The following is an 18218-nucleotide window of genomic DNA, read 5'->3' as shown; positions in this document are numbered from 1 at the left end:
CTCCAAGGTCCCTTGACTTCTTTCCATCACATCCAGTGTTTGATCTATCAGTAAATCCTGTAGGTTCTACCCTAAAAATTTGTCCAGTATCTTCTCTCTCCCTCCTACTTCCTCTGATCTCACCATGGTCCCAACCATCATCATCTCTCTCCTTAACTGGTCTCCCTGCTTCCACCTTTGCTTCTATCCTATTCCCAGTTCAGCAGCCCCCAGGGATCCCTTGTTAAAACACAGATCAGATCATGTCTGTCCTCAGCTCCAAACCCTCCAATGCCTCCTCATCGCTCTTAGATGAATAAAATCTTTACAATAGCCCAAGAGGCCCCATGTGATTTGCCCCATTTATTCTCTTAGCTCATCTCCTACTGCTTCCCCCTCCCCCCCCATCCCACACATGCTCCACTGGCCTCCTTGCTGTTCCTCCACACGCCAGGCACGGGGGTGCTTGCATCAGCTGTCTCCTAGGCCCGGAAGGCTCTGTCCCCAGATAGCCACATTGCTCAGATGTCACCTCTAGATGAGGCATCCTATTTACAACTGCCGCATCCTTCCAACCCCTTATTCTGCTCTATTTCTCCCAGGCACTTAGCATTTTCTAACACATCATATTACCTGCTGTTTATGTTGATTGTCTGTCTCCCTCCAAGGAGCGCAATGAGAGCAGGGGTTCTTGTGTATAGTCCACCCGACTTATTGCATCAGCCAAACAGTGCCTGCACATAAGCAGGCATGGAGTGAAGGTTAAATGAGTGAACCAATATTGCATTTACAAAAGCAAGGTGAACACTGTTTGAAGTATACTGCCATTACATTAAAAGGTAAATGAATTGTATTTACTCATATAAATTTAGTGTATCAATGGAAAGATTCCAGTGGTTGCCATAGGTAAGGACGATCCGTTGGCTGGGGACCAAGGAGGGAGGGAGACATTATACTTTCATACTTTTTGGATTTTCTTCTATGTACATATGTCACCTATTTGGTAAATAATTCAAATGAAAATAAACATTTTGGAACAGAGGGAACACAATAATATCTCCCGTCTCGGCCCTTCTGGGTTAGCCCTGATGCATTTTGGTGTGCTTCGTACCTTTCCCACAGACACCTCCTCCTCTCTGCAATCATGGCATAAGAAGAGGCTCTTGCTGTAGCACTGGCATTTGATCGCCCTGCAGTGACAAGGAATGGACACGCCTTCCATTTCCTGACCTTCATCTGCATAGTTCTGAACCTAATGATGCCTGAATGTCATATGCCTTGGCTTCTAGAGCTCACGCTGCAACATTAATTTCCATAATTAATGGCTGTTTAAAGGCTGACCTGAGTCACTGAGCTTCTGTGAGCTAGTTTCTGTTTGCAGGGAGAAGCATGTGGGGCTAGATGGCTTCCAGAGGCATTTATGAGATGGTATCCACAGAAATGAGATGGTAGCTTTGGAGAGGAGGACCGTGTATGGGACAAGGGAAGGGGATGCAGACACTGATAATGTTCTAATGGTGAATTCACAGGTGCTTATTATATTTTTATGTCTCACAAATTAACATATATGCTACATAGAATGTTATGTGTGTGTTTGCAAAAATAATAAAAAGGAGATTGAAAAACAGAAAATTGAAGGACGATTTTACAAAAAGACTCTCTGTAACCAAATCCTGAGAGATCTGGAATTCCCAGCTTTGAGAATCTACTTGATTCAGCTCCCTGATTTCACAAGCAAGGAAATGAAGGCTCACACATTCCAAAGGATTTGCTTCATGAGTTAGAACTAGATTTGGAACCCAGATTTCCTAAATCCCAGCCCAATGCTCTCCACACCACCTTTGTACAAAAGCTAGGATGCTCTAGGTTAGACAGACCCTTCACGACTTGGTCCTTTGAGGGACAGCGGTAGGGGCAGACATCCACATCACGAAGTGGGGTCCATGGCACACAGATCGAAGTCAGTTGCCTTCGTTTCAGAGTTAAATGTGCTGGAGGCCGACGCTTGGTGTCTTTGTTAGTGAGTTTCACTGCTAAGGGCTCAGGCCTCAGGGTGAGCTTCCCTGAGTTGCTCAACTTCCTCCTCCGTTTACTCTGGTATAAAATGGACCTGACTACGTACTTCAAGGGTTTGTTGTGAGGATCACACAAGATGGTGAAAGTGCTTTGATTATGAAGCTTGACTCAAATCCATTAACCATTCACTTCTACACTTACCGAAAGGCCTCCTGGTATATTCCTGGCACTGGGGAGGCAAGGAACCAGGACCGAAGTGGCCTCCACCCTCAGGGAAGTCTGTTGGGGGAAACAGACAAGCAAGTAGAGAATAAGAAGAGGGAAGTGTGCCAGTGGGGTAATTAAGCTATAGGATCACTCGCTAATTTGGAGTTGGGGAGAAGGTCGGCTTCCTGGTGGACGAGTACACCAAGTTGTGTCCTGAAGAACAAAGAAGTGGATAGTGTTACAAGCAGCCCAGCTGCAGGAAAGAGTTAGCCATTTGGGGGATTAAGAAAGAATCCAGCATGTGTGGAGGAAGCCTTCACCAGGGCCTCGAGCGGTAGGCTAGGAGTCCGGACTCTGTCCTGAGACCAGTGGGGAGCCCTGGGAGGGTTTGGTGTATGTGGTGGCTGGCTCTGGCTTGATTTCAAGAACAACTGCTCTGGCCAGCAGTGCATTGAGTCCACTGCAGGGGCCGACCTGTGTTGTCACCAGCCAGTCAGTCTGCCGAGGAAGGAGCCTGGACCAGGGCTAAGCAGTCCTGGAATCAGGCCTCAGTGATTCAGCAGAAGCTACTGAACCTCTTTGAGGTTCCTGTCCGTAAAATGGAGAATGTTATCACCTCACAGGTTTACTCTGAGGATTAACAGTGTGCCAAGTGCCCAGTACAGAGAACGGCGCACATAAACACTTCCCTTCCGCACTATGAACAAAGCTGAGCCGCCTTTGTTCCCCACAGTAACCCTGTAAAATATCACCACCCCCACTTTACTGCCGGCCCTGGCCTGGGATGTTCGCGCCTGCGCGGTGGGCGCCGAGTGTGCAAGAGCTGCGTGGCTGACGCTGCTCAGGGTCGCCTGGCAACCGGGTCGCCTGGCAACGGGCAAGTGCTACAGAACCTTGCGCGCTGAAGCAGGTGAGTCTGCGGCGGCCGACAGGGGCCAGGGGCCAGGGGTCCCCAGACCCACCCGGTCCTGATCAACAGGCCCCGCGCCCTCCCACCCCAAGGCAGCCCATACCCCTCAGATGAGGGTAGGCCCCTGTCCCTGGCGCCCACCGTTTCCTGAGAGGGGAGCCCCGATTCCAAATGGCTGGGCCCCCTCTTCTCTTCCAGCCCGGCCCCTTCTCCTCCTTCCCTAGTCACCAGGTGCCCGGAATCAGAGTCCGGCTCACCTCTCTTAGTGGAGTCGGTTCCCACAGGCAGGGGTTTGTCACTGCCACTAAACGCGGTCACAACCCCCATCAGCTTAATAATAACTCAGCCAAAGTATCTGGAGCCCTGGTGAGCCAGGCTCAAGAGTCTCAGCGAATATGGCAGCTTGGCGGGGGTCGGGGGTTGGGGTGGGGGTGGGTGCTATTATCATCTCCCTTTTGAGCTGCAGAAAGACACAGAGGAAATAACTTGTCAAGGGCCACCCACTGGCTTGGGTCTGGAGCCCATTCTTAACTACTAAGCCACACTGCCTACAGTTGCTCAAAGTGTGTGTGTAATAAAAATAAATCGCACTTTAACCTTATTTCCTTCTCTATGGATGTGCCGGGAGCATCCGACTGTGGGTCCCTGATGGGTGGATGTGCTAGACCCAGATTTGAACATTGGTTACTAGTTCGTGACGTCCACGGCTCGTTGCCCCTAAACCTCAGTTTCCTCCTTCACCCCTCCTCCTGGGGTAGCCGAGTTGGATATCAGGTATTGCTGGCACAAGATAAGCACTGAATGGAGCTGATACAGTGTTTGCTCATTTGGCTTAGTTTGTGTTTTCAATGCCTTTGTCCCAAGGCCCAGCCTATAAAGTATCGGGAGAACTCTGAAGTTTGCAGGTTGGGCCGCCACTTCACTGTGAAGTTTGGGCTTCACTGTGACCTTGAACAAATCCCTTTGTTGCTCTCACTCTCAGTTTGCTCATCTGTAAAATGGAAGTAAAAATACCAAATCACAGCAGCAATGTTGACAACTTTTGGGTTCTTTTAATCAGTGGTTTCTGCAGAGCTTCACTTCGAAAGCGACAGAGCCGCCCTGTGCAGGAGCGGGAGGCGTGGGAAGATGGCCCACACCCAGATCTCCAAGTACCTGCCCCCCGACATCAACCCCACCCAGGCTGCCATTGCCTACGGCTGCCGGGCGCTGCCCAAGCTGAACGAGGAGCTGCAGTCGGAGGACCTGTTGACAAGGCAGAAAGCCCTCATGGCTCTGTATGACCTCATGCACGACCCCGAGCACGTCTACACAGCCATCCGCATAGGTGAGCGTGGCACAGCCCAAGTGACCACGACTGTGGTCTGGATGGACAGACACAGAGCAGCTTGAGGTGGCCCCTTCACAGCATCCCTCCCAGCTGGTCAGCCCATCCTCAACTGGACACCACCAGTGGTCAGCCCCCTCTGCTATGACTCAACCCGGTGGCCACACATCCACCCAATAGGCCTTTATCTGTCTCACCCGCAGGGCTGTCACAGAAGATAGGCACTGGCCCTACTGAAACCACACATACACGGGGACCTGTGTCCACTGTGTCCCACTCTCTTAATTACCCACATAAGAGTTGAACTGATTTTAGTGGCACGGTCACACCTGTCCCAGATCAGGCCCACGATGAGTGAACTGCCGCCTCCCCCACCAGCCTTATCTGAAGGGCTAGTTTAATCCCAGAGATGGTGGTAGCGGTCCCTACGCCGGGTGGAGCTTCAATAAAAAAGGTTGCTATTTAACGAGCCCGACTCTGGGCCAGCGCTGCCATACGTGCAGTGCCCGTGTTACCTTAGTCCTCGTAGCACTGGCCCTGGGAGGGAAGGAACCGCCTCAACCCACAGAGGAAAATGGAGGCTCAGAGAGAAGCAGTGTGAGGCTAGGGCTGCCCCATAAGTAAATAAGGCAAGATTTTTAGGTGCTCAGTCTGGCTTCCCGAGGTGTAACCCTTTCAAGGGTACACGACTAGTGGGTGACAAGGCTGGAATTTGACTTCCGGTCTCTCCAAACGCAAAGGGCATTTTCTGAACCCTGTGGAGGACTGGGAGGAGGTGTGCAGAAATTCACGAGGGGGTTTGGATGACAGGGTCCTGGGGGATGAGCCTTTCTAGCACCCAGAGTCCCCGCCAGTGACTCTGAAACACTCCATCACCCACACGATGCCCTCACACCCCCAAACAGTAGAGCCCTGGTGCTCTCGTTCTGGACATCAGCTCACTTGTCGACTTCTAGGTTAGCTGGTTTCTGAGCGTGGTGAATGTTCAGAGGTTTTTCTGCCCGTAGGCTGCCTGGAGAGCCTGAAAGATTTGCTGATGGACACCAACGACCTGGTGCGCATCAAGACCACTGAGGTGCTCTATATCATGGCCACCCACAACGTGGGCAGGTGAGCAGCTGCCTCTGGGTATCAATGTCACGCTTTGGAGCCGCACCCCTCCCCTGGGTGGCACATGCTTGAACAACCTTGAATGAGCTGCTCGCGGGGCAGGGAGTTAAATGAGTTCATGCACGTGAACTGTCAGCCCCGTGGTGGCTTGGTTGGCCGCGGGCGCTCTCTCTCTGGTTCCCTCTCCCCACAGATGGGTGGTCTTTGGGAACTCACACACCCGCTTGCTCAGGGCCACCTCCAGATGGCCGCCTCAGCCCCTTGGTCCCCTCGACCCCTCAGCTCCCCATCTCTTCTCTGGGTTCTGATGTCAGGTCCCTGGGAGGGGGGTGGCCAGCCCAATCCCTGCGCAGCCCTGGCCCAACAGGTCGCTATGAACTGGGTGCGTGTGGGGAGGTGGTGACACAGTGACCGCCCCAGTTCACAGGTGTTGCACCAAACAGGGCAGACGGGTGCCGGGGAGAAGGGGGAGTGGGCTCGAACCTGGCATCTGCAGTGCCGTCCTTTCCTGCTCTGACCTGGCAAGGCTCTTGGTCGAGTCTCACTGTTCTCATCTGAGACAGATCCAGAAAAGTGCTTTCTCTCATTCTTCCTGCTCCTTTTTCCTCTTTCCGGACCCGATTTGGACATTAGGAGTAACCCCAGGGAGGGTGACGGAGGCTGAGAGGAGGGATGCTTGAAGTTTGGGGATTACAGGAAACTACGAGCCCAGTAACAGTGACCATAGGTCTGTTTATCCTCATAGGAGGTGTGGGGGGTGGTTCCCGGCTGTAACCACTTTAGCAGGGCGACTCAGTGCAGAAACTGTCACCGACTGAGGACCCGATGTGACTGGCACACTGTTCTCCAATGTCCCTCCCAGCACCACCGCAAGGGGCGGGGAGGAGCCCGGAGCAGGCAGCTGGTGTGCCCAGGGTCCAGGATTCCAAGACCCAGCTCACTCTAGCACACCACGCTGGACAAAGGGCAGAAGTGACCGGGGCCGACTTCTGAAGTCCGCCGGGCTCAATGGTCATCTCACCCCTCAAACCCTGAGTAACTGCCCAAGTTGAAACCTCCTGCCTTCCTGGATCCACACGAGGAGTGACGGGGAGCGGATGAGTGTGGAAGCCAGGGGCCTGGCCTCTTGTCACCTTGGGGAGTTACAGCTTACAGAGCTGACTTACCAGCAGGGTGACTCGGAGTGGGCACCTGGGCGCAGAGTGAAGAGGCCCGGACACCTCACACCGGGGGTCAGGGAAGGCCCCTGCAACTTGGGGGTCCCACTGTGATTTCCTTCTCCCAGAACGACTCATACAGACCTCACGGCAGAGCACAGTCAGGCACTTCCTGTGTGCTGGGCACTGGGCCAGGCCCCGCTCTGAGTTCTCATTTAGTTCTGACCTCAGCCTCGAGAGATGCAGCCTTGAAACCCTCACCAGACGTAACTGGGCCCAGCAGTTAGTTGGTTAATCAGAAGGAATGGTTAAAAAGCTAGGATTGGAAGAAATTGTATCTTCCCTTCAAACAGTTCACCTTAACCCCAAACCCCTAAACGATCAGGCAGTCAGCAATCCCTGTGTGCCTCTTCTTGGCTATGGGCCCACTGCATGGAGCTTCCCATCATCTTTTTTGCTTAAACCAGCACCTGTAACATCATGGAGCTTTGATTCTTTAAAGTAGAGCAAGCACTCAGACATTAATGAAGTAATCTGCATGCAAAACCCTTCTAGAATCTTCACAATCATCTCACTATTTTTAAAATAAATGTATTTATTTATTTTTGGCTGCACTGGGTCCTTGTTGCTGCGTGTGGGCTTTCTCTAGTTGTGGTGAGCAGGGGCTACTCTTCGTTACAGTGCGCGGGCTTCTCATTGTGGTGGCTTCTCTTGTTGCGGAGCACGGTCTCTAGGTGTGCAGGCTTCAGTAGTTGTGGCACGTGGGCTTCGGTAGTTGTGGCTCACGGGATCTAGAGCACAGGCTCAGTAGTTGTGGCACACAGGCTTAGTTGTTCCACGGCATGTTGGATCTTCCCAGACCAGGGCTTGAACCCGCATCCCCTGCATTGGCAGGTGGATTCTTAACCACTGCGCCACCAGGGAAGCCCTATTTATTTATCTTTTTAGACACTGACCTTGGAGTTTCCCAAAACATTCACCTTTGTTTTCATAAGGAAATCAAAACAAAAACAAAAACCACCAACTCTTCTCCCATCAAATTGGCTTACCTGATATTCAGTGAATCTATATCATTATAACAAGAAGCATAACAGGCCTGCGTGGGTTTGGAGGCACGTGGCTGCCCTGGACAGTCCGCAGGTCTGTGCCCGGCAGGTGGAGAGAAGCGGTCAGCTCAGCCCGGCTGCTCAGGGGAGGTTGGTCATGCACTTCTGTTGCCTGGAGTCGTCCTCCACCACTCAGGCCGCACTGCTCTCACCTGACGTGAGGGCCACCCCCAGCCTGTGCCTTCTCTCCGGAGGCCGCAGGAATGCGGTCCCGTCCAGCCGGCACGGGCTTAGGCTCCAGGGGCCGGGAGGGCAGGCAACCGCCTCTAGGTTCTTATTGGATCCTCTCGTGGCACGTTCGTTGTGTCTAAATCCCACTTCTCTTCCCCAGAGATGGCTTTTTAGAGCATGACGTCATCTACGCCCTGTCTTTCCTGCTGAGCGACCCCCAATCAGCCTGCCGGGAGAACCTGCACCTGGCCTTCAAGCACCTGGCACAGGTGCCTGCAGGTAGGCTCACCGTGGGCGCTTGGGTGGCCCTCGGTCTCCTCTCCTAGTCAGGCGCCTGCCGTGCCGATCACAGTTTAGAGCATATTTTTAAAAAAGCTATGCTTTTATTAAGGTACCATATACATGTTAAAAAGGCACACGTCATACGTGAACGCTTGACTAACTTGTACTAAGTGAACCTGCCACTTCCGGGCACCGCTACCCAGATGAAGAAGTGTGCGGAGTATCGCCGGCACCTGCCCCTACCAGTCACCACCCCTCACCCAAACGTAAACCGGCTGATTTGTCTTCAGGTTATAAGACCACGGGTTAGTCTGTGCCTCTTTAAACTTGACATAAGTGGAAACATACAGTCTGTAGTATTTTGTTTCTAGCTTCTTCGTCTCTGTTGTGCGTTGTGTATTTGCCCATTTGCTCTGCAGTGTGGTATGCACACTATATGAGGGCGCTACGGTCTGTTTATCCCCTCTGTTGCTGACCGCCATTTGAACTGTTTCTAGTGTGTGGCAGCTGAGAATACAGTGGTCGCTAACATTCTTACAAATGTCTTTCGATGGACATGTGTATGCATTTCTTTTGAGATACGCCTTGGAGAGAATTGCTGGGCACAGGGCAACTTTATGTCCAGCTTTAGAAGGTACTACAAATGGCTTCCTAAAAGAGTTTTGCCAATTTACGCTCCCAGCAGTAGCGTATGAGGGTCCCAGGCGTTCTGTATCCGCACCCACACTTGATTTTTTGGCTCTGATGGTGGGTGTGTGCTTGCGTCTCACTTTGGTTTTCGTTTGTATTTCCCTGGTGACAAGAGCCCTGTAAACGTCCTCTTGTGAGAAGCACCAGGGCACGTTTTAAGGATGAAAGACCCCACCCCGGGCTCACCGTCCCCTTCAGCTGACTGCTCCTGCTAATTTGATGCTGAGTCCAGGGTAACCGCCACCCGCTGACCGACCGCAGCTGGAGGGTTGAGATTCGTGTCAGGTTGATACCCATCCTGTCACAAGACACAATGAGCAATTTTAAATGAGGGGCTCATTCCAAGAGGCAGGATATCAGGCCTTAAAGGGGGTGCCTTAAGGCCGACATGGGCCTTCAGATGTCCCGGGCCAGGAGTTGGACAGACCAGGTCCCTCTGCCATCCCCTCGTTCCCCGTGTGCCCCTAGACAGGCTGCTTCCCCATCTGGGATGTTGAGGCTGATGGGACCCCCTGCTCCAGAGGCCTGAAGTGAGGACCAGGCGGGAACACTCCCCGAATCAGGGCCCAGAGAGAAGTGACTAAGGGAACAGGTGCAGAGAGGCAGGCTGAGCAGAGCCCTGGGAGCTGGGGTTGCTGCCCGCCCAGCCGGGGCCATACCCTCCTCTAGCTGGGCTGGGCTGGGTGTGCCAGGCCGGACAGCAGCACCCCGGGTGGTCTTTTTAAAAGACCACCCCATCCCTGGCCCTATCCCACGTCACCTGGTGGGCCCTGCCCACATCTTCCTTGAACGCACCTTGGCTGGTTCTCCCGGGCGACCACGGTTGAGGGCCCCTGGGAATATCGGGGCGTCTCCATAAAGGACCAGTTCTGGGGCTGAGCTCCATGGACGCCTCTGCTCACCACTCAGGAACATTCCTTCCCAGGGTGTGGAGAGAGGGAACTTGCCGTTCTCACTCAAGGCTTTTAAAATCATTGTGACCTGTGTAAGCGTCCAGGGGAAGAGAGAGATGATGATAACGAACATCAGGAACCATCACCAGATTTGCTAAATCTTAACATTCAACCATATTTCATAGTTGCTTGAGATTTTGCTTAAAAAAATATAGCCCCCTGGGCTTCCCTGGTGGCGCAGTGGTTGAGAGTCCGCCTGCTGATGCAGGGGACATGGGTTCGTGCCCCGGTCCGGGAAGATCCCACATGCCGCGGAGCGGCTGGGCCCGTGAGCCATGGCCGCTGAGCCTGTGCGTCCGGAGCCTGTGCTCCACAACAGGAGAGGCCGCAACAGTGAGAGGCCCGCGTACTGCAAACAAAACAAAACAAAACAAAATACAGCCCCCTGTGAATCTCCCCCACCCAGCACCCTTTCTCCTGCCCTCCCTGGAGCCACCAGTAGTGGGTGAATTCATCCCCAACATATGTCTTTGTATTATTCCCTGGCGGTCTAGTGGTTAGGATTCTGCGCTTCCACTGAAGGGGGCATAGGTGTAATTGTATATAGATCTTGCCTTCCACGTTTTAAAACTCTCTAAATGGATTTTGCTGTACGTATCCCTTTGGTACTTGAAAAACCTAATGCTATCATTGGGAATGTACCCATGTGTGTCATGGGCTCCATTTCCTGATTATAACCCCAGCCTGCCCATCCCTTGTTTGAACGTGTGTACTTACATTCAGTGAACTTACTCCAGTCCGGCGGACCTGCATGAGCTGGTTTTCCCCAGGGCTTCCCCAGAGAAGGGCGTCATGGGGCCAGAGAGCACAATGGCTTCCCAGCTGGAGAGCCCGTCGTGCTCCCTCCCAGCAGCCTGGCCGAGTGCTAAGCCGTGTAGCTGTCGCTGTCCTATGGCTCTGCCATCCCCCAAGGCTGGGAAGGGGCGTCTTCTCTCTGCCTAGCACCGCCTCCATCTCCTCTCCTGCCCGGGGCCTCCCAGGAGCCTGCGCCCATTCTGCTGAGTTGTTTTTTCCATTTCTCATTGATTTGAGGGAGTGCTTCGTTTATCCGAGATTCTAACACTTTGCTGGTCACACATATTGCAAATATCACTTCCCAGGCTATCTGCGTGGCTTTTCTCTGTTTGTTTATTCATTGGTCCAGCAGTTTTTCATTTGAATAGTAGTGAGTTTCATCAATCTTTTCCTTTGTGACTTTTTTCTTTTTTTTGGTGTTGTTTAAGAGAATTTGGTGCTAATAGCTCATGGAGATATCCTGCCATATTTTCTTCTGAAAGTGAAAGAATTTTGCTTTTCACACTCAGTCCGAGAAGGTACCTGGGCCAGCCCAACACTGTCTTAATTATAAAAGCTCTAGGTATTCTGGGTTCTGGTGGACAGGCTGGAATCCGCAAGCACTAGGCTCACCATGGGGAGCAGGGGGTGTAGTTTGCACTTTATCGTAGGATTTATCACAGGAGTCCGTGCCCAGAGGAGGCCTGGGACACTCTGGGGAGGGGTAGGTAGCAGTGGGTGGGGTGGGGGTGGGTAGCTAGAGGGAGGGAGGGGGACATGCAGTGTGGTAGGCGCCCCAGGAGGACCATCTGAGTGGCCCCTGAGCGCAGCAGCTCCTGGGTTGGCCCGTGTAGCCGTGTCCTGGGGGTGTCCTCGCTGGGCCTGTGGGTGGGGGTCTGGGTGGGTGAGGGCATCTACTTCTGGGGCTGCACTCTTACCAGCGTGGGGCCTCGGGCGCTAGCGAAGCCCATTGGGAGCAACAGGTCACAGGGGTCCAGCGGCTCTTCCGGGACGGTCTGCATGCAGGGCGCAGCGGCTCTCGTGCTGGTGGTCATGGGTCTGGGTTCTCTGTCCACGGCCACGACCAGAAGGACCCTCTGCACCTGGCAGAGTGCTGGGCACGTGTCTGGCACTCAACAAATACTGGTGGTTTAGCAGTTTCTATGCAGGATTTTAAAGGACTATTTGTCGGCTGTTTTCCTGCTGCACTTCACGCCCATGTGTTGGGGTATCTGTGGGGACGAGGCCTTTTCTGGGCCCTGGCGCCCGGCCAGGTCCAGCTGGCTGCGTGGTTTCCCAGAGTGGCCAGCAGGGGGCGCCGCAGGACCGGCCACCGCCCAGCAGGGCTGCTCTGGCTCTCAGGCCTGGACCTGCTTGTCAGGAGAGGAGAAACCGGGATCGTGGGGCAAATGCCAGGCGCCCCGTCTTCCAGGCCCTGAGTGACCGGCCGCCAGGGATGCTGGAGGAACCCGTCTCCTCCCTGTGTGGACACAGTATCCCGTAGGAGAGGGCTCCAGGCTGACACCCAGGATTCCTCTGTAACTGGATTTGGGGGCCCACTGGAAGTGTCCCCAACCCCTCGGGCCCTCTGATGGTGGTCTCAGGCCCTGCCCGGCACACATAGTGCTGGGCGCTGAGAGCCGCCGGCCCACCTTTAGGGCAGCTCCACTGTCCCGCTGTCCCGACCCATTCATGTGCAGCTGGGCTGTGGGCAGAGGCAGGTGCCCTCCCTGCCCAGAGGAGAGAGCCAGGGCTGGGTGGGGAGGCGGCGGGGGCATCCCTGGCATCCCGCCATCACCACTGGGGGCTGGAGAGAGATGGGGGTACTGCGTCCATGGGAGCACAGGGTGAGGGGTGGACATCCTCAGCCTGACAGCCCTTGGCAGACAGTAGAACCCCCTCCCCACCCAGACTTAGCAAAGCACGAGGGCCCCCCAGTGGTGACCCTGCCCCTCTGGCAAGAGGACCCTCTCCCCTCAGGGCCGTCCTCCACCAACTCTGGCCCCCTGTCCCCGTCCCCTCTGCTGGGCCTGGGCTTGCAGCTAACATCGCGTCTGTGGACCTCTCTGGATGCAGCTTAGCACGTGCCTCTCCCATGCCAGGCACTGCTCAGGCAGCAGCAGGGGAAGGAGGCGGGTCAGACGGTGCAAACACCCCTTCCCGCCTCAGCCTGGCCTGGGCGCTCTTTCATGGCCTGGGGTACTGGGCCCTGAGGGGATGATGGGTCTTGGGCCGTGAGGATGGGGATGGTCCTGTCAGCAGAGGGATCAGCTGGTGAGAGGAAGAACTGGAGCAGATAAACACTGTGGGGGATGCGGCGAGGGGACCACTGTCCCAGGGAAGCCTCCTCCCCTCCTTGAACACATCTGGGCAGGAGGCAGAATCCTTCCATTTCCCTCTCACTGTGTATTTTTAGTTAAAGATGCTCACGCTGAGATTACTGCTCTTTTCACAGTTGGCATTAAAGTGCAAAATAAGTCTCAAAGATCTTAAGTCACAGGTTATTTCTTATACAAAAGCCCCTTGGGTTTTCGCTGTTTGGTGATGTGGGAAGGCGTGAAGGGGACCCCCACGTGGGCTCAGGGGTGGGGGGAACAAGAGCCAGGTCCGTGTGTCTGAGTGCTGTGTACCTGCACACGTGTGTCTATCTGTATCCCTCCCTTGGGGCTTCATGTCCGGTCCTGGGTTTGAGGAGGCGACATGGGGTAGGTCTGTGCCCCCGTGGGCTCCTGCCCTGGCTGTCCAGGTGCAGAGCTGGGCGAGGACCCAGGTCTTGGATCCAGGTGTTGGGAGGCACCGGCCCGCTCTGCTCCTCTCGGGGAGGATGGCTCCGGTGCTCCCTGACCTTGACCTTGGGCATCTTGCCTCATCTGTAAAATGGGTCACCGCTGACACCCCGCCGCAGGGATGAGTGTGGAATAAGATAGTCTGCAAGGAGCCCGGTGCAGTGTGAACAAACTTCCTTGACTAGTGTTTTCCATCCCTTGGCCCCCTAACCACACTGGCGAGTCAGCCAACGGTGGGCCGGCGGGGCCCCTCCTCCAAACACCCTGCAGGCTCGCCGTTCATGCCGGGGTTTGTCAGCACCCTCCAGGCCCACTGGGCATCTCCTTCGCTCTGTGGGGATGATTCTGACCCTAGTGGAGGTGTCTTTAGGGTGGGGGGGAGTCCAGGTGATGGTGCAGCCTGGGCTGGTACCATCATTACCCCCAAACCTCAGTCCCTTGGGACACACAGGCCTGGCAGGTCTCCCTCTTTTGCAGCGTCTTTCTACTCTTGGGGTTGTTTGTTCTTGACATTCATTTCAAAATGGTTTTTCCTAAACATGTGGAGGGAGCGGGGAGAGAAAAAGGAACCTCAGCACGGACGGTGTCCCCGCCACCCTCCTGCATGCCGTCCACGCACACAGCACTCGGGACGAGGCTCGGCTCATTCAGGATATTTTATTTTCGTAAAGTAGACAATCTCGGACTTTCGTGCGATCGCCAGCTCCTCTTTCCCTCTCGACATCCCTTAAAGTCCTTGGCTGTAACTCCTCACACCAACCTCGGGCTCAGGGTACCAAAGGCCGAGAGGAGGTTTGGCAAGGGCTCTGGCGGTGCCTTCGTGTTTGCACACGGCCCTCAGCCAAGGTCATCCACGTGGCGGTGGCGGTGGCAGTGCCCCGGGCCCTGGGCAGGAAGGGCCTCCCTCAGGCTGCGAGGCGGCCGAGGCTTCACAGGAGTCGAGGCTGCCCTCTGGCCTCCCTTTCCTCCACTTGCAGAAAAGCCACAGGTAATTTACTCTTTAAATACCAAGACATTTAGCTATTGTTCGTTCGCTCCTGGGTGAAGGACCTTCTTTAAATACATCACATTTATTTTCTGAAAGAAAAACGAAGCGGAAACCGCACCAGTAACAACAGGACGCTGCACGGGCTTATGTACAACTCGGCGTCGAGGCTGCTGCCGGGCACAGAGGGACAGACTTGTCCAGGTAACAATTTTACACTCAGCAAAGCCAGACACAAAAAGGACCACCCGAAAAAAAAAATAGGTTTTGAAAATCTGCATTTAAAAAAGAATACTCAACTGCATTGGAAATTTTCTGTATTTCTGCGAAACACCACGAGATTTGGCCAAAAAAAAAAAAAAGAAAAGAAAAAGGATGTCAGAGGAGAAAAACCAGGTTTCGGTTTATAAAACGTCCGACTCGTAGAAGAAAAGCTGGCGCCCAGCTCGCCTGGTCTGAGACAAGTTGCGCCACGCGTGTCACCATGTGGAGTTTTGCTGCATATTCTGAAGCGGTTTAAAAAGAGCTGTGAGTGGCCGGAGGGCTGGTCAGTGCTGTCGCAGGCCTGGTGCCCGGTCCCAGCGCGCACGTGGGGCGGCGTGGCCCCTGCTCTGGGTCTCCTCCCAGGTAGCCGGCCGCCCCTCCCTGTGGTCCCTCGGACCCCCATGCAGAGTGGGGCCACGTCGGGAAGGCAGGGTTATGTGGCAGGAGGGGCTCGGGGTGGACTTGGTGACAGCTCCTCAAGTCTTCACAGGACCTCAGCTACGCGGGGAGCCTGCTGTCTGCAGAGCGTGCGCGTGTGTGTGCGTGTGTGTGCGCAAGTGTGTCTACTTACCTAGCGATCTATCCGTACATATTCATGTTTGCGGAAACGTGGGGGCCGAGGAGGCGGGGCGGGGGACACGCTCCGGGCCCCCGTTTTCTGCCCCCGTGCTGGTCACCAGCGCGGGTCGGGGTGTGATGCCCCAGTCTCGCCACAGCCGACGCTGGCTCCTCAGCAGAGGCCGATGTACTTGAGGTTGTTCTGGATGATGACGTCGGTCACGGCATCAAACACGAACTGGATGTTACTGGTGTCGGTGGCACAGGTGAAGTGGGAGTAGATCTCCTTGGTTTCCTTGTTGCGGTTCAGGTCCTCGAACTGCCGCTGGATGTAGACGGCGGCCTCCTCGTAGGTGTTCTGGCCGCTGTACTCGGGGAAGCACACGGTGAGTGGGATGCGCCGGATCTTCTGCGCCAGCAGGTCCTTCTTGTTGAGGAAGAGGATGAGGGAGGTGCTGACGAACCAGTTGTTGTTGCAGATGGAGTCAAAGAGGCGCAGGCTCTCCGCCATCCGGCTCTGGGGGGGGAGGGGGGGCGGTCAGCACGGCCTGGCCCTGCTAGGCCCAAGAGCACCCTCCCCGCCAGGCCCCAGCTGGCCCTGTGCTCTCCGACTCCGCTGGCCCCCTCTGGCCCCCGTGGTCGATGACAGCACGTGGCTTCGAGGCTGCCGGCTGGGGCCCCGCGCCTGCACGGGCAAGCCCCGCCTCCCATGGGGGCACCGTCGCTGCATCCCCCGCAGGCAGCATGCGGGCAGCCTCCCCGGCAGTCAGCTCCGCCTGCTGGGGTTTGGCTGGCCCCGTGCCTCCATCCTGCCAGGCAGGGCATCAGTCCTCACTGGAGTCCGCGAGGGGGAGGCCTGTGTTCACGAAAGCAAGGGTGCAGGGCAGAGCTGGGCAGGCCTGGCCCCTGCCGGCGGTGTGCTCACTCAAGGCCACGTGGAGGATCCCGTGGCCGCCCCACCCCCACCAGCACAGAGGACGCGAGGACGGCGGCCAGGAGGCACCGTGACCACAGAGCGTGGCCCTGGCCCTCTCTACCTCCCCTTGAGGACCGTGACCCTGCCGTGGAGCCTCTGGGTTTTCAAGGAACCCAGGGCCCTCGTCTGACTCCCACGCACAACTGACCGTCCTACTTCTAAAGGGACTCCTGCTGCTGGTGAAAGCTGCCCAGTGTTTGAAAGTAAAATGAATGAGATGAGCGTCCCAAGTGTGGGGCCAGTGTAGATCGGAGGTATCGGATTTAAGGACTTTTCTGACGATGTGGTAACAACAGGGAAGCTGCAGCTGGTGCTGATGGGTGGACACAGGCACCGGCCTGCTCCACCCTCACACCTTCCTATCCCCATTCTGCAGATAAAGAAACTGAGGCCCGGAGAGGCAGGAAATGTGCTCTAAGTCCCACAGCCAGGAGCTCTAGGCTTGCTGCTCCTCCAAGGTGGACAGGCAGTGCTGCTGGCCCCAGGGTGGCAGTGCCCGGGGGAGGCCCCACGAAGCCCTGCTCTCCCACAGAACCTGCCTTCTCTCAGATACATGGTCTGACAGCATCAGTGCTGAGAAGGAACCACCGCCCCCACCACAACGTAGACATTGCCTCCAGGTCCTGCACTCCACCGGGGAGGGCCCGTTTCCAAAACCCACCCTGTGCCTTCTTTAGAACAAGCTCAGGAATAACAGATGCCCTGAAAGTGAGTAGCCTCAGGTCTTGGGTGTGTGTGGGGTGGGGTAAGCCTTCTGCAGAGAGAAACAGGATGCAGGACCCCCAGGTGTGCCTGGAGGAGCGGACGACGTTACACACGCAGTTAAGTGGTGGTCCAGGAATGTTACATTCTACTGGGTAGTAATTAGCGCTAACGGATTCCCGGAAGCTGCGTGGTAGGGACCAGCAGAGCTGTCATATCTCATGGGAATGACGTCATAATCAGACGCTGTGCTTCTGACCCCAGATTTCACATCAGATAAATAATAGATGTGGCCATTAGCATGTATTCATTAATCCACTGAGCAGACACTTGCTGAGCAGGCTCTGAGGGCCGCCAGCAGGTCCCAGATCTCGCGCCGGTGACGGGGCCCCAGAGACGAGAGGCCAGTGGCCAGGCCAGGCCAAGCCCTGGGTGTGGAGTGGCGTTCAAGGATGGGTGGGCAAGCGTGGAGTGGGGCCAGGCAGGGGTGCTGGGATGAGCATCTGCACAGGGCCTGGGCCTGCCTCCATGTACCCTGCTAGGTCACTGGCGGTGAGAGCCAGGTGCCTCCCGCATCCAGGCCAGCTGCTCCTGCTGAAACAGTGCACGTGTGCCGAGAGGGGTCGGTCCTCCAGGGCATGTGTGCGTGGGAAGAGCTCAGCTGCATGTCCTGCGTGGAGCAGGCCCCAGGGCCCCGACAGGCTGCGTCTGCCCTTCCTGCTCAGAGCACCCCAGGCTGACTTCAGACCCCAGGGGCCGGCCCCTCTACCCCACAGACGTCCCTCCGAGCCTCGCCAGGCAACAGAGGGCAGAGGAGGCTGGCAGGACGGGCACTGCTGTGCGGCCTGAGCAGGACAGACAGACGCCCCTCGTGTCCGGCCCTTGCCCACACCTGGGGCTCCTCTTGCTCTCCAGGCAGGTGGGGCTCAGGTTTCCCTGTTCCCTCCCTCTCCCTTGGGACAAACCGTGGGGACCCACACAGGCCATCCTTTAGGCGGGCAGCGCTCAGGGAGCCCGTGGGAGGCACTGACTGGCCGGGCTGGACAAACACAGGAGCCTGGGAGCTCCACCTGCTCTCCCCCAAAGCCGCTGGGTGAGCACGGTGAAGGGGGCACTGTGTCCCGGGACCCACCACTCAGAGGTCCCTCAGCCAGGAGAGGAGCCGTCCCAGAAGGCACTAGGCGGGCAGGGGGAGCTGGAGCCCCTTGGTGCTACCACCACTGCTGTGCAGGCTCCTGGAGCCAGAGCAGGAGCCCGAGCATGGG

The 18218-nt window shown here is 55.9% G+C and overlaps 2 protein-coding genes across 2 annotated transcripts in view; one reads left to right on the top strand and one right to left on the bottom strand.

Moving 5' to 3' along the window:
- Positions 1 to 4240: 4240 nt before the first annotated feature.
- The window catches only part of RSPH14 (radial spoke head 14 homolog), a gene marked incomplete at both ends in the record, with an annotated part of 60895 nt that continues 46917 nt past the window's right edge, over positions 4241 to 18218 (top strand). The window contains 3 exons of the mRNA XM_082667972.1: positions 4241 to 4439; positions 5447 to 5549; positions 8144 to 8262. Of these exons, the coding sequence (XP_082524098.1) occupies positions 4241 to 4439; positions 5447 to 5549; positions 8144 to 8262 (421 nt within the window). The remainder of the gene's footprint in view (positions 4440 to 5446; positions 5550 to 8143; positions 8263 to 18218) is intronic.
- GNAZ (G protein subunit alpha z) overlaps positions 15285 to 18218 on the bottom strand; it is a 41009-nt gene continuing 38075 nt past the window's right edge. The window contains exon 3 of the mRNA XM_082667971.1: positions 15285 to 15792. Coding sequence (XP_082524097.1) covers positions 15448 to 15792 — 345 coding nt within the window. The 3' untranslated portion in view covers positions 15285 to 15447. The remainder of the gene's footprint in view (positions 15793 to 18218) is intronic.

This window comes from Grampus griseus, assembly GCF_964374135.1.
Source record: "Grampus griseus genome assembly, chromosome: 12".
Lineage (NCBI taxonomy): Eukaryota > Metazoa > Chordata > Mammalia > Artiodactyla > Delphinidae > Grampus > Grampus griseus.
The sequence above is the reverse complement of the archived record's forward strand: the minus strand, read 5'-3'. Positions and strand labels throughout refer to the sequence as shown.